The sequence below is a fragment of the Carex rostrata genome, chromosome 5 (assembly GCF_964058835.1).
Source record: "Carex rostrata chromosome 5, lpCarRost1.2, whole genome shotgun sequence".
Taxonomy (NCBI): domain Eukaryota; kingdom Viridiplantae; phylum Streptophyta; class Magnoliopsida; order Poales; family Cyperaceae; genus Carex; species Carex rostrata.
The window spans coordinates 6816490-6831545 of record NC_135922.1 but is presented as its reverse complement, the minus strand read 5'-3'; the positions used below and the strand labels follow the sequence as shown (position 1 = coordinate 6831545).

Here is a 15056-nt window from a genome sequence, read left to right as displayed (position 1 = left end):
GAGCGACAAAAGAAATATGCGGATGTGCATCGAAGACCGTTGGAATTTCAAGAAGGGGATCACGTGTGGCTTCGAGTTTCACCCGTCAGGGGTGTACATCGATTTGGCGTATCGGGTAAGTTGAGTCCTCGATATATTGGACCGTTTCAGATAATGCGGCGAATGGGACCGGTGGCATATGACCTTGCATTGCCACCAGCGTTGGACCGGGTTCATCCGGTATTTCATGTGTCACAATTGCACCGATACGTACGAGATCCATCTCATTGTATTGATCACTCCGACTTGCATGTCCAAGATGACTTATCCTATCAAGAAGAGCCAATGCAGATATTGGACCGAAAAGAACAGCAACTTTGGAGCAAGATGGTTAAACTTGTCCTAGTCAAATGGGGACGTCATTCGACTAAGGAAGCAACGTGGGAACATGAGGAAAGTATACGTGAGAAGTACCCGGAACTATTCAACGACTCAGGTACGCAATTTAGTTCAGAGGACTGAACCTTATTTTAAGGGGGGGAGAAATATTACGTTACAAAATTTTAACAATTAATTTCAAATGAGTTAAAAGCAAGAATCGAAAATCCTGCTAACAAAATGGAAGTTAAAAACCTTAATTAAGGTTCATCTAAATAAGTAAGTTAAGTGTGAATCGAAACCGCGTCGGAATTTCGAGGTTTCGAACCTTTATAGGTCCACTGCGTCCGCACTGGTGGTGAGTGCGGGTGACTGACCCGCACTGGCTTCTGTTTTCCTAAAATTTATTTTGAAATTTCTGTTAGTGCGGATGGGTTGACCCGCACTGCGGGTGGGTGCGTCCGCACTTATGATTTGCTGTGTTGAGCTGAACTTTTCTGAAATTGGCTAAGTACTGAGTGCAGATGGGAGGACCCGCACTGCGGGTGGGTGCGTCCGCATTACGCTCGGACTTTTTCTGAAATTCTATCGAAAATTTACCAAGTTCCGAGTGCGGGTGAAGTGACCCCCACTGTGCGTGAAGTGACCCGCACTGCGGATGATTTCTGTTGGGTTTTTGGGTGAAAAACTGGTAAAACCCTGTACTGGCTTAGGTGCGGAAAAAGGCATAAAACAAAAATTTTTACGTCTAACCTCAGCCGAGGATCTATCTCCATAATTGATTTCTAAAACTAAATTTATTTAACAATTAAATAAATGAATATAACATTATACCTTGGTTCCAAATTCGAATTGGAACTGCTGACGGCTTTGTCTCGCTGCTACTGCTGCTGCTGCTGCTGCTCCTCCTCCTCGGACAACAGCACCAGATGTCTAGTGCCTCTATCAGTAGCACACTAGGAATGATCAGAGAGTGAGTATTTCTTCTGCCAGAAATACTATACTCGCAGCACTCAGCTTAAACAAGTTATCTCACGTTCTGCAGATACTCTAATTCACAACTTATTTGTGAAAGCAGAATTATCGCTGACTACGCAAGATTACAACCGCTTATCCCTCAAATATATACGTCTATACGTATATATTTATAACCTCACACAAATCACTATTTGAGAGGAAATCCGAGGAAGGAACGAGAATGGAAAGGTGTGTTTCTTCTCCAACCCCTCCACCCCTTTATATAGGAGTAGATTTCTTGTGCTCCAAGAAATAAGGTTACTTGTGCTCCAAGTAACAGGCTTACTTGCGCTCCAAGTAACAGCTTACTTGCGCTCCAAGTAACAGGCTTACTTGTGCTCCAAGAAATGAATAGTAATGGGCTTGGAGTTTTGGGCTTTGATCTTTTGGGTTTCTTAATTATATTCCAAATATAATTAAGGCCCAAATATGTTAGCCCATATATATATATATATATATATAATTGTTCTAAACAGTTATATATATTTGCGATTGCGGTTGTAATAACTATTACACAACGTGTCAAACGCGCTTGTAATTTTAATCTTTTTAAGCCTATCATCTCTATGATATTTCTATATTAATTATAACATTTATAATTAATATTTTGCCATCTTATTTATTAATTATAACTATTTATAATTAATAATAAGATTCTCTGATCCCGTTCCTATATGGTGTGACCCGATAGGATCTGTGTTATGTTGGCAGTAGAGTCAAAATTTCTACATATCATAGTTGGCACCTGGCAGTGCACTGTGACCCCCAATTACACAAATGATGTTGTCCAATACAATATCACGATCCTGCAGTAAACTTATTAATTTACTTGTGTTAATTCCATCGTCTCATAGTAACAGATCAGGTTCAGGATAGGTATGTGTCATCCCTGCAAACCTAATCTTTTCTTGATCTCTGAGTAGATTATTTTATATGATTAATCTCTATTAATCATACCGTATACGTATAATCCTACTCCTATCAAGGGGCCCAGTGTTACTATCACTCGTATAATGATACGAGGGACGATAGTACTTTTGGTATGCATCTCTTCCTCCGCACAAGTCATGTGTACTGAAATGTCACCTTTATAACTACCTTTTTATAGACAGCGTTTGATAACACTTACGAATACACATTTCTTATGTAGGAAAGACCACACCTCATACTATAGAACTTAACACGAATGAAACTGTTAATGACACAAACACATTACCATATAACGTTTCATTCTGGGTCAGTCAAATACCATGTTCATAACATGTATCCATGTGATTAAATGACAACTCTTTGTCTATGGTTTGTGAAACTTAACCATCATTTAATCCACATGCTAACCTTATAATGGCTAATTAGTGTTCCTGCTAATTACCTCGGTTAGTGACTATTTAGAGTATTTATCATCTTTATTATGAAGTTTCACAACTTCGGTTCTCAACCTACAATGATTCATAAAAGCAATAAAACTCATGGAACAAAATGATTATTATTAATCATCCAATTCATGAACAAAGTATAATTCTGATTGACTGCTAGATCACTATCTAACAATTTCTGTGTTAAATTTTATATTTTGAAAACCGACTAAGTGCTGAATGCGGGTGAAGCCACCTACACTGCAGATGGGTGCGTCCGCACTCAGGATAATTTTAACCCTAAAACTCAAATCCAACTTTCTCTCTCTCTCCTACTTCATTCCTTTCCCTATTTTAAGTGAAATTTTACCCGAGAGAGAAAAAGAGCGAGAGAGTTTCCCGTCCCTCCCAAACACCCGATTGTTGCGAGAAATCGAAGCTGGAACCGAGTAAGTGCCCGTGAATCTCTCCTAACTCTCCGATTCGGTATTCTTTTCTCTCCTTCTCTCTTTCAAAACCTCGAATTTTCTCGATTTCTCAGATTTTCATTTTAAACTCGAGATTTGTATTCGAATTGCTTGAGGATTAGTTCCTCTACACTCCTTGCTTATTTATTTGTCAATCTTTTTCCCGATTTCTTCCGATTTGTGGATTTTGATTTCTAGGATTTCGTGCCAAAATTGAAACTGGGCATAATCGTGAATTGATTTGTTTAATCCGACCGATTAGACTTGTAATCGGTAGGGTTACCTCTTGATCTTGGATTTTTAGAACGGTTAACAGTTAATTTGAGGTTTTGACCAAATTAGGGTTTAACCAATGGGTGAATTGAATTGCTATGGGAACCAAAACTATGAACTAATAAATGAATTGTTACCAAATTGAGATCGTGTATGGTCTAGAATACCCAAATGGAAATTGTGCGAAGTTAGAGATTTTAAAGCAAGAAAGAGGAATAAGAAAGTATAAACCCTAATATAATTTAAGTGAATACCTCGATCATGAACCACGGTTAAACCTAGTATACGTGTAATATAGGTGTAGGCTCGGTTGAGCAAGACTTCGTGAAGCAATTCGAGACGTCTGATCCTTAATTAAGCGGTACGCTCGTCGTAATCAGGTGCGGGATTCTTGGACTTGTTTGATACTTTATTTTCAGGAATTAAACTGTCTATTCGTTTGTCATGTTGAATATCATTGATTGCATCATTGAATTGAGTAAAGGATTTGCATAGCCCAATCAAATTAAACTCGAATTTATGTGACTTGAGTGATTTGCATGCTGGTATGGTTGTTGGTTGTGTCGATCTATTATGATCTGATTTTGATTGAAAGTCACCACGAACTATGTATGTGAATGGATTTACGAAGTTAAGCACTTGGATCCAAATGAATTTGCAAAGTCGGGCTGTATACTGGCTTTGATTCCAGGATCCTAATGGCCTTAGGTGAACGACCCTCAATGTTTCCCAGTACCGATTGGGACGAGGGAGGGTGATTGTGTTATGATGTGTGAATTGGAATCGTGGGTGACTAGTGTGTAACGTCTGTGGTTCGGTGGCATTTTCCTACGTGTTAATGCATTTGGAAGGTCAATTGAATATTACGAATATTGGAAACAATTATAAAGAGAATTTCTTTATGTGACTTGAACCAGACCTTAATAACTGTTAAGCCAAGCAATTGCAGATGGGTGTCAGATAAAGGGTCCAGCTCGGTGGAGCGTCTGTAGGTGTCAGTAACCCTACAGACGAGGGTTTGATAAAGGGTCCAGCTCGAAAGAACATCTGTAGTTGCTACAAGCCCTAACGAGTCGAGTTAAGCCAAAATATGTGTTGTGTTTGAAATTCATCTTGGAAATTCCGTTAACTGTGATTCATCTGATTAATTGTTGTCGAGCATTGGCATTTTGTTATTTATGAATATTTATATGTTTGAACTATTTTGGTTTGGGTTTCATTTTTGAATATGGAGTTTGATTGCAAGTCCAATAGGCTAACTGTGGCAAATTCGCACTGAGAATTTTATTCTCACCCCCACCCTTCGGGTTACTTTACAGGTACTGGTGCGACTGATTCCGGAGAGGCACGAGAGTAGTAGGCCTTAGTAGCTTACCATTACATGACCCTAGATATGTTTTGTTGTATAGATTTAGGGTAGGCCTCATGGTTGGTATCCGGATGAGATACTTTTGTTGTATTATCTTCTGTCCAGCCTGTGTACTCTGATTATATATTTATAAACTTGCTTTATATTACTTGTTGTTTGGTCTAAATTGTTAATTGCCTTGTAAGCATACACAGCGTTGTATGCTTACGGCGGGGGACTGTTACGACTCGTGACTGCAGGGTGTGACAGTTCTCTTTGGTGGTATCAGAGCTCAAGGTTTAAACCCTAACCAGACTGATAGGATACGTGAGTGGGATACGTTATACTTGGGGTCGTCACGGCTATCAACTTGTTCGTTCTATGAGATAAGTATATGCAAGTCTAATAAATATTTTCTTCTTATTTAAGAGTTATGGAAGGACGTCGAGGTAGGGGACGACCTCGGATCAGGAATCGTGATCCTATTCATGATCCACTGAATGAGCAAATCACTCAAACGAGTGAGGCCGGATCTGCAGGGCCTGAGGTCTAGAGAGTTGATCTCGGACCTAGAGGTGGGCAGGACCGGGATCGAGACCTAGATGATAGGTTGATTGCGGCTTACGAGAGAGGCCGCCAGGCAGAGAGACGTGAGGTGGTACCCGAGGTTCATAGAGGTGCTCCTGAGGAGTTCATAAGGTTGTATGACTCCTTCATGCGCCTTAATCCGCCTCGTTTTGACGGCACTGGTAAGTATGACGCTGCTAAAGAATGACTCGCGAGTATGAATGCGAAGCTGGTTCTATGTCGAGCGCCAGAACAAGATATGGTGGAGCAGGCAAATCAGCAGTTGGAGAGCGGTGCGAGGTTCTGGTGGGATGGAGCCCGACGTAGTTATGTCGAGGAGGAGGTGAGAATTCCGTGGGAGCTGACAAAATTATACAATCCTTTACTACCAAAACTCCAGCCAGGCGCATGATTAAATCCAATTTATTCAAATCTAACCAACCACAAGCTCAATTTTATTTTTATTTTTTTCATCTCTAATGGTTTTCTAAATTTTTTATCTCTAATTAAATGATAAATAATAAGATATTTTCAAAGAAAGATGTCACCAACGAAAGAAATGAAAAGCAATAAAATCAATATTATGTTTAAATTTATATGAGAAAAAAAAAATCATATATAAATATAATTGAAGAAAATTCATTTCGATAGTGCCATGTGGCACAATACTTTTAGCAAATGAGAAAGTGTCAAAGAAGGCATGAATGAATTCTTTTCTTTCTTTTTTTTTGGGTCATGAATGAAAGAATTTAATGCTGCATTGGATGCGTAGCGCTATGTAATTTTTGAATGGAATTTATCAAAAAGAAGAATTACTGCTAATATACTCCATAATTTACCCTATCCATAAATGAGTAGTATTAATTATTCAATTACATTTCAAGTCATGAGACTTTGTTTATATAATGAAAACATAATTTCTGAATAGAGGAGTTTGGATTGGCCCAAAAGATTGATTTGCTCTCGATTGGACTCGGAAGGGAAGCATTATGTGCCGAGAAAGCATTAATGGGGAATGTGACTTTAGCGCAAATCGTGAAAAAGTTCTTTATATCTACGTTTCTAGTTACAAATTAATGAAATTTTGTTTCGTGTGACAATTATATTCTATTCGGTGGAAATGTCTATGTTGCTTATAAAATTGTAAATAAATAATTTGTCTGAATTTTAGGTTTGTTACTTGCTATATAAGTCATCGTTATAATGAAAATAAGTATTGATCTAGGATATGGGTAAAATTGATGTGAAATTTTTGGGTAAATAAATAAATAGTATAGAGTACTATTGAATTTGTACCTTAAATTTCAATACTCATACTCTACTCTTAATTCCAACAAATAAATAATTTGGTTCAAGATGATAAACAAAATTCCAACAATACAAAAATACAACCTATGCAAAATATATATTCTCCTTGTAAATGACAACAATCTTTTGGGTACAATATCAAAACCATATGATTAAACTAGGATAATATTTAACAATAGGCCATAATTATTGGGACCCGGAAACTTATAATTAACAATGGGCTATCCGGGAAGTGCCTTATTGGTGTACGTAGGCCATGACGTATGTGTTTCCTTTTCTTTTTTATATTTTTGTCCTTTTGTTTCGGTTCTTTGTATTTGATAGTTGTCATTATAATTCACTCCTAAACACTGCAAAAAATTTCACGCAATTTGAATTGCACAGATATTTATTGTTTGGATGCATATTAAAAAGTATACTATATATCACATCTTCTTATTTTGGATTTTACGTTTGGAGTATCTTCCAATTTATTTTGGATCAATTGTTGATTAATTATGGTATCTAAAATTTTAAATATAATTTTGCAAACATGTAGAGAGAGAATGAGTCCAGTTTAAATTAATTCTTAATTAATTAAAATTTTCAGAATCTTAAACATATAATTAATTTGAATTTTGAGAATATTTTGATGTATATTGAAATTATATTGGGTAAATATGTGGGTTACATTTGAGATGGTAATACGTACAAATTATAGAATTTGAATAATAAAATACATACCTTCATAGTTGTTGAGTGATATACATGAAATTCTCCCAAAAAAATATGACAATATTTTAATAAATGGATGACAAAATTATACAATCCTTTACTGCCAAAATTCCAGCCAGGCGCATGATTAAATCCAATTTATTCAAATCTAACCAACCACAAGCTCAATTTTTTTTTTTCATCTCTAATGATTTTCTAAATTTTTTATCTCTAATTAAATGATAAATAATAAGATATTTTCAAAAAAAGATGTCACCAAAGAAAGAAATGAAAAGCAATAAAATCAATATTATGTTTAAATTTATATGAGAAAAAAATCATATATAAATATAATTGAAGAAAATTCATTTCCATAGTGCCATGTGGCACAATGCTTTTAGCAAATGAGAAAGTATCAAAGAAGGCATGAATGAATTCTTTTCTTTCTTTTTTTTTGGGTCATGAATGAAAGAATTTAATGCTGCATTGGATGCGTAGCGCTATGTAATTTTTGAATGGAATTTATCAAAAAGAAGAATTACTGCTAATATACTCCATAATTTACCCTATCCATAAATGAGTAGTATTAATTATTCAATTACATTTCAAGTCACGAGACTTTGTTTATATAATGAAAACATAATTTCTGAATAGAGTAGTTTGGATTGGCCCAAAAGATTGATTTGCTCTCGATTGGACTAGGAAGGGAAGCATTTTGTGCCGAGAAAGCATTAATGGGGAATGTGACTTTAGCACAAATCATGAAAAAGTTCTTTTTATCTACATTTCTAGTTACAAATTAATGAAATTTTGTTTTGTGTGACAATCATATTCCATTCGGTGGAAATGTCTATGTTGCTTATAAAATTGTAAATAAATAATTTGTCTGAATTTTAGATTTGTAACTTGTTATATAAATTATCGTTATAATGAAAATAAGTATTGATCTAGGATAAGGGTAAAAATGATGTGAAATTTTTGGGTAAATAAATAAATAGTATAGAGTACTATTGAATTTGTAACTTAAATTTCAATACTCATACTCTACTCTTAATTCCAACAAATAAATAATTTGGTGCAAGATGATAAACAAAATTCCAATAATACAAAAATACAACCTATGCAAAATATATATTCTTCTTGTAAATGACAACAATCTTTTGGGTACAATATGATTAAACTAGGATAATATTTAACAATAGGCCATAATTATTGGGACCCGGACACTTATAATTAACAATGGGCCATCCGTGAAGGGGATTGAATCTCCAGCCCCCAGAGTCACTATTAGTGGGTCTTCTAAACTCTGAACTCTAAACCCGGCCCGACCCACTCTAAATCCGATCCCACCCCACAGTGACTGAGGGGACAAGATTTTCCTACACCCCGGAGGACAGTTGATCTGCTTCCTCCGTGAAGTGCCTTATTAATTGGTGTACGTAAGCCATGACGTATGTGTTTCCTTTTCTTTTTTATATTTTTGTCCTTTTGTTTCGGTTCTTTGTATTTGATAGCTGTCATCATAATTCACTCCTAAACACTCCAAAAAAATTCACGCAATTTGAAATGCACAGATATCTATTGTTTGGATGCATATTAAAAAGTATACTATATATCACATCTAATAGTCTTATTTTGGATATTTAAAAAAAATATTAGAAAATTAAAAACTAGAGACATGATAGAGACAAACAATTGAGGCATTTGAACAGTCCGCACTAATTAAATATTATTTGAATCAGTTTTGTTCCATCAGATGCGGTGAGAAATACAGTTTAATATGGTGTACAACGCTGCCCGTTCTGGTCCAAAATTTCTGCAGTATCAATCAATTTTTCTTAAAATCCACCGAGCTTCTTACAAGTATGTACTGCAAAACAAATCTAATGCTATGATGCTATATTCACAAGCTCATACAGATACCACCCAAAGATAAATCCACTCTCAAATCCCACACGCCTTTCTAAAACCTCTCGCTGATCAGCTGACACATACAATACAGAAGTGAGATGACTGAGGGCATTGTAAATTCTGTGCTGGGCAAGCTGGCTGATGTCGTAGTTAAGGAGGTTTCATGCCGACATGGCATCGATCAGGAAATGGAGAAAGTGAGTGATGAACTCAGCAGGATTCAGTGTTTTCTTAAGGATGCTGACTGGAAGCATATAACAGATGCTCGTCAGAAGGATTGGTTGGAAGAGGTGAGAAATGTCACCTACTCCATAGAAGATGTCCTAGACACCTTTCTCCTGGAGGTCCCTCAAAAACCACGAAGTTCCCGAACGAAGGACACCATGATGAATTGGATTTTAAAAAAGATCAAAGAAAAAATCCCTGTACACAAACTTGTGGATGGGATAAAGCAGATCCAAACAAACTTGCATGAGATCCAGGCTGACAGAGTCACATATGGAATAACCTTTCCGGGTGAGGATCATAGACCAAACAGACTACACGTGAGGCCATCGGTCCTATATAACATCGATCCTGATATTGTTGGTTTTGAGGCGGACCGGGACTACCTAGTCAAGAAGTTGCTTGATGAGACCATCAAGAGACGTTCTGGGGTCTCAATTTGGGGGCCGGGCGGACTTGGAAAGTCTACTCTTGCACAAAAAGTGTATAATTGGTACGCAATTATAAATTTACTAATTTGATTCTAGTATATTACACTCTTATTTGTGCAACTATAGATTTATTTTATCTCCATTTCTTTTGATATCAATGACTTATTTTAAGGTTAATTTAGAATTCCTTTCACCAAACCATACTCTCTATTTGAACTTGATTACATGATGTATATTTATTTTAACAAATTTTATTCCATTCTCTGTATTACTTTAGTGACCTTGTTTATAAAAAGTACAAATTCTAGTTATTGTAATTAAAATGGAAAACATGCTTAATTTGTCAATATATATTGCCTATATTTAATATATGAGAAGAGGTCACAGAATATTGTATCTCTGGCGGTACTTTTTATTGACTTTCTAACGTAAGATAAATTTAAATAAAGTGCGCTATTAATTCTAGTGACATATTAATTAAGATGAGAAACATTTCACCTCTAGAAGAGTTGTTTGTGGCGTACGTTATAGTTATAACAATAAATAAGTACTAAACATTTACTAATTCTCAAATTCTTGTGCCTTGTGAACTTTCGAATGTGAGAAGATAGCACTCAAACTTTTAATTTTGATAATCACCCGCAAACTTTACAATCAATGACAGACGCAACCCCATAAGTTAATTATTTTTTTACATAATAAATGCTTGATTTTAACTATTAAATGACTGTAATATAATATCTTTGATAGAGTTTTCCTTGTTTAAATTTTTTTATCAACTGTAATATTTTACAAATTTTCAAGCCATTAAACTAATTATAATTTCTTATTTCATAATGTTTCCTACTTTTGATGTAAATAATACTTTTTCAAATTTTTAGTTAGTTATAAAACTATAATTTTCCAATCATAATAAATTAAATCATATAAAATGTAAAATAAAAAATAATGTTCAAAATCTCATGTATTAATTATGAATATTAATACTTGTATTTTAATAAAAAAAAAAAACAAATCATAACATTTCAAATATTATGAAAAACAATTGTATGGTCTTTTCATACTTAAAATTGAGCATTAAGTCAAAAGTTATATTAGAAGCCTCCGTTCTATAATTAATTTACAAAGATGGAATCAGGTTCATCGTGGGCCAGTTACTATATAAGAAATATAATGACTTTGATGAATTGGATTTAATGATGTACATGCTTATGTGCATATCTGCGTCTGCACTTTTGCATGGGTTCTATTGAAATTGCACAAAGCTTAATAAGATCAACATCTAGGTTTTGGAGGGTCAAATATTTTAGTAGACCCACCAACAGCTTTTGCAGTGTGGTGCCAAGAACAAAAGAAAATATAAGAAGAGAAAATAGTAAATATTTCTTCTCTCTGGTAGCATCTACACCTATATATACATGCCGATAGATCCTAATTTTTCAGCTTGTAAACCCATCCACTTATATATAAAATTTTATGGAGCCTTTCTTCTTTGTATTTTGATTATCCTGATGTCCAATATATTCTTTTATATATTTTCACAGGATTGATGTCAAGGCACAATTTGGAGTTCGCATATGGGTAGTTATTTCCAAAGCATTTGATCTAACTGACACATTGAGACAGATAGCAGGACAACTGACTTTGAGGTACAATCAACACGAACTAAAAATTATGGAAACAACTGATCCTTTTGATGAAATTCGGAAGTTTCTCAAAGACACAAAGTACCTCATCATCCTTGATGATGTTTGGAGTACAAATGATATACGAGATATTATTCAGTTTGCTTTGCCAGATGAAAATAATGGGAGTAGAGTACTTATAACCACCAGGATGTATCCGGTTGCCTATGGGTTTACTAAATCCACAGATTTCATGTGTGAACCTTACAAACTTGGGATATTAACTGATAAGTTAAGTAAAGAGCTTTTGGTAAAATCAGCTTTTCCTTGGGGTGATCTAAATGTTGTACCTCCAGATCTTTCAGATATCCTAGATCAATTTATCCAAAAATGTGATGGTTTGCCTCTCGCCTTGAAGAATTTAGGTGGTGTATTATCAGTAAGGTATCCTTCCTATCCTGCTTGGAGTACAGTGCTCGGTAATATGAGTTCGTATTTGGAAGAAATCCTTTTTACTCCGCTCATGGCCATCAGCTATGAGGACCTACCAGCTGTTGTCCAATCATGTTTCATGTACTTCGCGGCCTTTCCCAAAGACTATAATATCCATGCCCCATCATTAATTCAAATGTGGATTGCAGAGGACTTCATACCACATGTAAATGACAGAACATTGGAAGAATCTGCAGAGCAAGTCTTGGAGGAAATCATAGGAAGGTATCACTTTCTTCATTTAATGCTTTAGACATGTTTAATGTAACACGCTGGTTCCAATTCAATAGTATTAACATCTGCCGCTTACATATTAAGCATTAATTTTTTTTTTACAATGCTAACTATTTTCCTTTATGAACGTTTATAGTACAAAAGCAGTATTTTCTTTTAAGTGCTTAGCTTGGAACTTGGAAGTCCAAGCCCCTTAATTGGACTTGACCATTTAAAATCAATATTTTTCATTGTATGCCAGGAACATGGTTCAATTTGTTTATAGATCTAAGGATGGTTCCATCAAGTTTATACGCGTAAACAATCTCTTTCTGGATCTTGCTATCAACAAAGCTAAGAAGAAGAACTTTCTTGTGGTGTATCTGAATCCAGATGATCAATGGAACTTTGGAGCACGCCGTGTGGCAATTCACAATCTAGATTGTGATGTAATGTTAAGTAAAAATCTCCGCACTTTGTTGTGCTTTGGTAATGGACGCATGCCGAATTGTTCTAAACAAAGACTTCTCAAAGTGGTAAGCACCGGAGACGGTTACGATACCAAAACAGAACTAGAGATGTTTATGGGATTGCCTTATTTAAGATATTTGAAACTCAATGGGACGCTAGAGGCTATAGGTGAACAACAGTAAATTGTTCCATCACTAGATTTGGATTGATGGAGCCATGGACTCCTACAACGCATATTTTATTTTTTTCTTTTCCGTATTTATCATTATCGTCGCTTTTTTTTTTTTTTTTTTTTGTGTACTCTGTATCATTGATTTACTTTTTATATGGACTTTTTTTCTTTTCGATAAATAAAATTAACATTGTTCAAGGTTGAAATGAATCATATTTTTTCATAGTTATCCTTAATCCTGATAACTCTCCAAATATATATGCAATATCAATTTTGAGAAATTGCAATTGCGGATTTGGTGTTGGAGAAGAAAGGCATATAGATGCATCTTTTTAGATAGACATGGTGAACTATTCTATTGTGTATAGAAATAGGAATTCCATTGGGTCCACACTGAACCAGGAGCAACCAGGGTCTATTGTGGAGTCAGACAAGCGATTAAACCATCACTAATTGACCATAATACTTTAACTACTACCTAATATTTAGATAAATAATTTTTATTGGAAAATTTTCGAGATAATACATCCTTTTCAACGCACAGAAAAATTATACAACTAAAACATATTAATATTATTAGTAAGTTTCATTATATATGAAATTATACAATTAGAACAAATTAATTTTTTAGATTCCAAAATATAGTATATCAAACATGTCAATTAGAAGAAATAATATAATAAAATTTGTTATAAATTACTTTTCGAAATTTTTAAAAAAATTGTAATTTTTACAAACGAGCCGTCGGAATAAGTTGTTCCATTTAGTAAATTCTTTACTCAAATACCAATTTTCCACGCAACACGTACATGCATGGGTATGATCCAATATTGACAAAAAAATATTACAGTAATGACAAGGCCTGATTAGTGGTACCACAAAATATTACATTTTCAATCAACATACAAATAAGGGCTAGATCTTTATTTTTACTCAAAAAAAAAAAAATACTTGCACAACATCACAGTATCCTGGTTTCCCTTTTATTATTTATTGCACTGTCAATTAGCAACAAAATCTGTGTTGTTTTTACTGATGTTTATTCTTTCATAACTCAACATTCTGGTACCAGAGCCACAAGATCTGATTGGGGAATTCGATGGCTGAAACTCGAAGCAACACAGTGAATGTGACTCAACCAACAATTCCACTCTGCAAATGTTAAAATTACAAAATATTTAGCACCAAGCTGACAACTCTTAAAAGGTTAGATCTGACATCATAAGCCCGTTCCTTAGTCATAGAACATAAATATAAGGAACGGGTATATTTGGGCCTGTGTTTATCTTTTACTGGGCCGTAATGGGTAAACTGTGCATTACCACGGTCTCAAGTGTGAGCCCCAGGCCCAAAACCAAAAAGCACTCCCCACTGGTGCCCCTGTCCAGTAGTTGCCTTGCCTTCCAAAGCTGAGAGCATCTACATCCCTGAAACTATTAGAGTTTCTAATCTGACGTGGCAGTTTCTAATTCAGTTTCAGTGATGTGGGAGAGTTTCTTATTTAGAAACTATGCAGGAAAGTTTATTATTAAGAAACTGTTTATAAACTCTATGTTGGTCAAATGATTGGCTCAAATTGTTTCTCCTTTTTAATTTGTTGCTGACGTGGCTTAATAGAAACTCTAAAATGAGTTTCAGGGATGTGAGAGTTAGAAACTTTAAAGACCATAATTTCTAAAAAGTAGTTAACAGTTATTTAGAAATCTTTTTGAGTTTTAGGGATGTAGATGCTCTGATCTCTTTATCATCTCATCCATTATAAACAATACACATGCACTAGACATGTTGCCACACTCGCTCAAGACATGTTGGGTAGCATGCATCTTCTCCTTTTCTAGTTGAAGCTTGGCCTCCACTTGGTCTAATATTGACGGGCCTCCCGGATGTGCATTCCAAAAGATCGAGTTCCAGTCATTGATGCCGAGAGGTGAAAACATGGTTCTAAAAATTAGAATCGGAATCGGAATTGGGTAGTTGATTATCAACTCGGAAACTCGGATTTATTCGAAAAAAAGCTTATTTTGTATTAAAAAATAAGTAAAAAAATATAATAAAATAATTAGTTTAAAAATGATGTTAAGATCACTTTTTACATTAACATAATCCACTAATAAAATGAAATATAAACATT

The 15056-nt window shown here is 34.9% G+C and overlaps 1 protein-coding gene across 1 annotated transcript; it reads left to right on the top strand.

Annotated features, from left to right (window-relative positions):
* Positions 1–9185: 9185 nt before the first annotated feature.
* LOC144553770 (disease resistance protein RPP13-like) lies at positions 9186–13378 on the top strand. The gene is made up of 4 exons (XM_078301969.1): positions 9186–10014; positions 11497–12294; positions 12545–12931; positions 13294–13378. Exons 1-4 carry the CDS (start codon positions 9395–9397, stop codon positions 13376–13378), a joined length of 1890 nt encoding a protein of 629 aa, XP_078158095.1. The 5' UTR covers positions 9186–9394.
* The last annotated feature ends 1678 nt before the right edge of the window (positions 13379–15056 follow it).